At 32.8% G+C, this 4,587-nt stretch overlaps 1 protein-coding gene across 1 annotated transcript; it reads right to left on the bottom strand.

Annotated features, from left to right (window-relative positions):
• Positions 1–704: 704 nt before the first annotated feature.
• On the bottom strand, positions 705–3,191 carry LOC139886519 (aquaporin TIP1-1-like). Its single transcript, XM_071870354.1, has 2 exons — positions 2,736–3,191; positions 705–1,204 (listed from the first exon to the last, which is right to left on the bottom strand). The coding sequence occupies exons 1-2, from the start codon at positions 3,126–3,128 to the stop codon at positions 839–841; spliced, it is 759 nt and encodes a 252-aa protein (XP_071726455.1). The 5' UTR covers positions 3,129–3,191; the 3' UTR covers positions 705–838.
• Positions 3,192–4,587: the final 1,396 nt, after the last annotated feature.

The raw sequence follows: 4,587 nt of genomic DNA, 5'->3' as shown, positions 1-4,587 counted from the left end.
TTTAACATTCACAGTTTTGAACTTTTGATATGGTTAAATGAACTCACTAGATAAATGGTATTAGAAAATTAAAGTTGTTTTTAAATGGAGCCCAATTGAAAAGAGGGCGCATTATTGTCTAGAAATGTCTAAAAATGTCAAAACCCACGCCACGTGAAACGCACCAAAAGTAATTGTTTCATTTAAATCTACTACTTTCATAATTTATTAAAAAGATCTGCATATTTCAATAATCTTTGTAAAAAATTAATCGCTATATTAATGTACATCAACAGCGACTTCAAAAATATCTTTGAAAAATCATTATTTAATTTCATTTTCTTTAATGAAAAAAATATTGTTTTACAACAATATATATTTGATTGTTGCAAATAAAAGTAAAGATAATATTTATATTTATGTCAAATCATTTTAAAAACTTTAATCATGCATACTACAAGGGTCATTATCTTATCTAATGGTATGGCGGTTTCTTTTCATCATTATATATATTAAGGGTTGAAGTTTTGGAATAGACAAATGGGATGACTAACTTTTTTATTTGGTTTTGAGTTTATAAAGAGAAAAATATCAAAATTATTCCTAGTTATACTCCAAATTTATAAACCAAACCATGAATATTCCTTAAAGTTTACAAACCCATTTTTTCTAGATTCCTTGACGGAATTCACTAAATAATAATCATCAATTTATTAAGCAATTGATAAATTAAAGAAAATAAATAAATAAGATAATACAAATACAAATCAAAGATGCATTACAAGTTTACAACACCAGATCACAATGAGAGAGAACACATAAAAGATCAAAAAGGGCATAAAAGTCTTTTCAAAATACTTTAAAACTCTCCCAACGGCTCATGAGTGCGGCTAATAAAGATGAGCTCATATACGGCTCCAGCAATCCCCCCACCGATAAGGGGCCCAGCCCAATAAATCCAGTGGTATGAAAAGTCCAAACTAACCAGAGCAGGACCAAAAGCAACGGCTGGGTTCATTGATGCCCCCGTAAATGCACCACCGGCTAAAATATTGGCACCCACAATTAAACCAATTGCCAATGGTGCAATGGTGCCTACGTCACCCTTTTTTGGGTCAATAGCAGTAGCGTAAACGGTGTAGACTAGCCCGAAAGTCATCACGATCTCGAAAACAAAGGCATTCCATATGGATACACCCGAGCTCAATGCAAATCCGGTTGTAGTCTGCATTTTTGTAACAAAAATATTACTCCGTGTGACATGTGTCCATATCAACATCCGTTGAATTAATTAATATAGCGGATCATTATCCTTTTAACACAAAAATACAAGCTATTAGTAAAAAAACTATGATTGATTGCAACTTGCTACCAACTAAAATTATGTCCTAATATTATTGCAACTTTTGCTAACTAGTCACCCCGTCCTTAATTATTGTTCAATATTTCATTTTGAGATTTCAAATTTTTTATTTAACTTCTAAATATAGAAAAGAATAAAAAGCTTAGATTCTATTATTATCTTAATGTATGTAGATAGGACTAAAACTGAAAATAAACAGAGAATACAATACTTTTTATTACATTTTTCTTAGTATTTTTTTATCAATGGACAATTAATATGGGACACGATGGTAGTAGTACTAAAATTAGATCCTAATCTTATTGCAATAACTTTCGTGGATGAGGCTTTGCTATTTTGTTAAGTGTTAGAGCTATACCAACCACCTATCTATCCTATCATCAATCAACTTTTTCTAGAAAGTGCCATATATTGTTTCAAAAAAACATGTAGGACATGTTAGCCATGTGTTAATTTGTCAACCCATCCGGCGGTCACCGGTAGCCCACTGGAACCTGGCGAAACACTCATCCATTTTTCCACAGCGTGTCAGGCCCGATAAACGAACCTGCAGGAAGTGCCATATATACACGTATTTTCTACTTATAGATATCCAAACAAATTTGACATTGAAAATAAATTGAAGTATAGATATAACTTGGTTAACAATGAGACATTTCATAAAACGGATTAGGATTTTTCTGGTTCATAGGTTAGTTGGAGAGACACGACGAACAGTTTAGTAAGATATACGCGGTCTTGTCGAGTTATTCTATGATTATTTCTGACTTTTTAGTTTGTTTTGAATCTGAGATCTTTTGTGAGAATATTAAGGTGTTGTTTGTTTTCAGTCTACCGATCTTATTATATATGTGCATCCGTGTATTTTAAAAATGTGATTCTAAGTACAGCATACCGGATTATGTTATTTTTACATACATGAAAATAAACAATCTTCAAGGTCCAAAATCATCATTACAGACACGGTCCCACCTAAGGTTGCAACCACCATGATAACTGAGATGGTTAACAATGAGACTTTTCTATTATTATTTTTTTTGAACGGCAGTTGGAACTCACTAACTGGTTGTGAACGTGATATCGGAACCCACTTGTCCAATCATATCGTAAGACGAATATTACAGTCCTACCACCTCTCTACCCCTCGTTACCAAGGCATGTTTTTATTTTAAAAGGTAATTTTTTGGTTACTAGAACAATCGTTTTACACATATATAAATTGTGTTGCCAATTCATTTACTTACATGTCTTATACGGTGTTTTGTATTTACCCAAACGGTCTATGTGCATATTACTTTTCAGCAGAATCTATACAAGCACTTAATTAAACAAACAAATTAAATCAACAAAAAAGAATAAATAAATAAATAAATAAAAAGATAAATGAACTTACCAAACCACCAGTAGAGAAAAACAAGAGCAAGCAAGCAACAACCGAACCAAGACATTGGGCAATGATATAAAAGATGGCACGTAACAAAGTAATATTACCACCAACAAACGCACCAAAAGTAACCGCAGGGTTAACATGACCACCCGAAATATTAGCACTAACAGCAACCGCAACAAACAACCCGAACCCGTGTGCAACTGCAGCTGCAACAAGTCCAGCTGGTGTAGTTGCACCACCACCAGTAAGTTTACCAAAAGCCATACCCGATCCTTGTCCTGCAAACACAAAAATAAGTGCACTTATGAATTCGGCTACAAATGTTTTGATAGCATTTGGGTGTGCCACCTCATCTTGGTATCGGCCAACCGCGACTCGGTCAACGAAACGAGGCATTGTTGGAAAATTTATTGAGTAAAGTGATGAGTGTTTATGGAAAAGAGTATAGTTTTAAGTGGTTGAGCATGGGTGGATTGTGGTTTATATTGAGAAAGTTTTGGTGGTTGGTGACCGGTGTAGCCGGTTGCCTGTAATTGTTTGTGGAGGCTTGATATAGTAATAGTAATGAGAAGTGTAGTTGATTATTTGTCTTGATTCTTGAAGACTCTAAAGTGTTATAATAGTCGAGTATTTTTCTTTTATCAATATCAATCCTTGAGTTACTATATGTTTGGAGTTTTATGTATTTATTGGTTTTCCATGTGTTACTAATTGTCAAATCCAACTATATGTGTACATATTATGTGACATTAATAATGTAGATAGTTCCATAAATGGGTTATCTTTGTATAACTTATGCATTTAAGGTTCTACAGTTTTTGATATTTATGAAATTTTGTTTCTAATTGTATGATTCGGTAATAAATTAATGTACACAGAAAGACAAAATTACCTGGATGATCTATGTTGTTTAGTCTTATATTTGCGTGTAGATGCGTAGATACACGCAAATATGTTAAGGTTGAGTAGTGGACTGTACTAACTACATTTACATAGCTTTGGATCTCAGATAATTGATAATTATATTGTGATCACTATGTAATCTTGTATAATGTGTATCGTTTGATAAGGTTTAAGCTAACAACGACAATAATACTCAATAATACGAAGGTGATGAAGAGAGGCGAGATGCAGACAATAATGCCTCTTACCGTAAAATAGAAATAAGTTTTTCACTCGTCATTCCTCTCGCTATCGGAGAGCAGAAATAAAGTTTTTTGTTAACAATTTTCATATTATTGATTGAAATAAAATTGAATGCACACATAATATAAGTATATAGTGAAAAGTTTTGATAACAGACAAATTCCATGTTATTTTAACAGCCAAATGATATCTTTTTTGTTCTATTGTGAGTCCGAAGTTTTAGGTCCACTTAATATCTGGAAAATGCAACTTGAGAGGATAAACCTATAAATCATGTTCATAACTCAATAAGTGCGAGTATTCTTACATGGAGTTGATTCTCACACACTACTTTTTGATTTATATACACTTAATTACCTATTACAAACTTCCAAGATTAATTCAAGAATATAATTATAAGTTTATTAGATAAAAGTCTACGTAGATTAAAAAATGGTGCGTGAGAATTACTTCATATTCTTACATGTATACAACTTGATTGGATTATATGCTGCTGAAGCGGTTTGAATTTAAAATATTTTTTGCTATTGACATGGTTGAAATAGTAACTTGAGAGGCACTCATGTAATTTTATGTACAGTAAATTGAGTAGTAAAAGTGTAAAACCGAAGGTGATTTGAAAAATAAAAGGTGTGGTGCATCGTAGGAGTGGGGGTGGGACCTCCTAATCCACTATGACAGCTAAGCTTCACCTCCAAAACGCTAAGAG

The sequence above is a fragment of the Rutidosis leptorrhynchoides genome, chromosome 1 (genome assembly GCF_046630445.1).
Source record: "Rutidosis leptorrhynchoides isolate AG116_Rl617_1_P2 chromosome 1, CSIRO_AGI_Rlap_v1, whole genome shotgun sequence".
Taxonomy (NCBI): domain Eukaryota; kingdom Viridiplantae; phylum Streptophyta; class Magnoliopsida; order Asterales; family Asteraceae; genus Rutidosis; species Rutidosis leptorrhynchoides.
Note: the sequence above shows the minus strand (reverse complement) of the source record. Positions and strands in the feature narration are given on the sequence as shown.

Bases quoted from the DNA above. Each gene is read 5' to 3' on its own strand.
- LOC139886519 (XM_071870354.1), bottom strand. From the start codon at position 3,128: ATGCCTCGTTTCGTTGACCGAGTCGCGGTTGGCCGATACCAAGATGAG. The intron at 1,205-2,735 runs GTAAGTTCATTT...ACAAAAATGCAG, and splicing joins TTTTCTCTACTGGTGGTTTG to ACTACAACCGGATTTGCATT.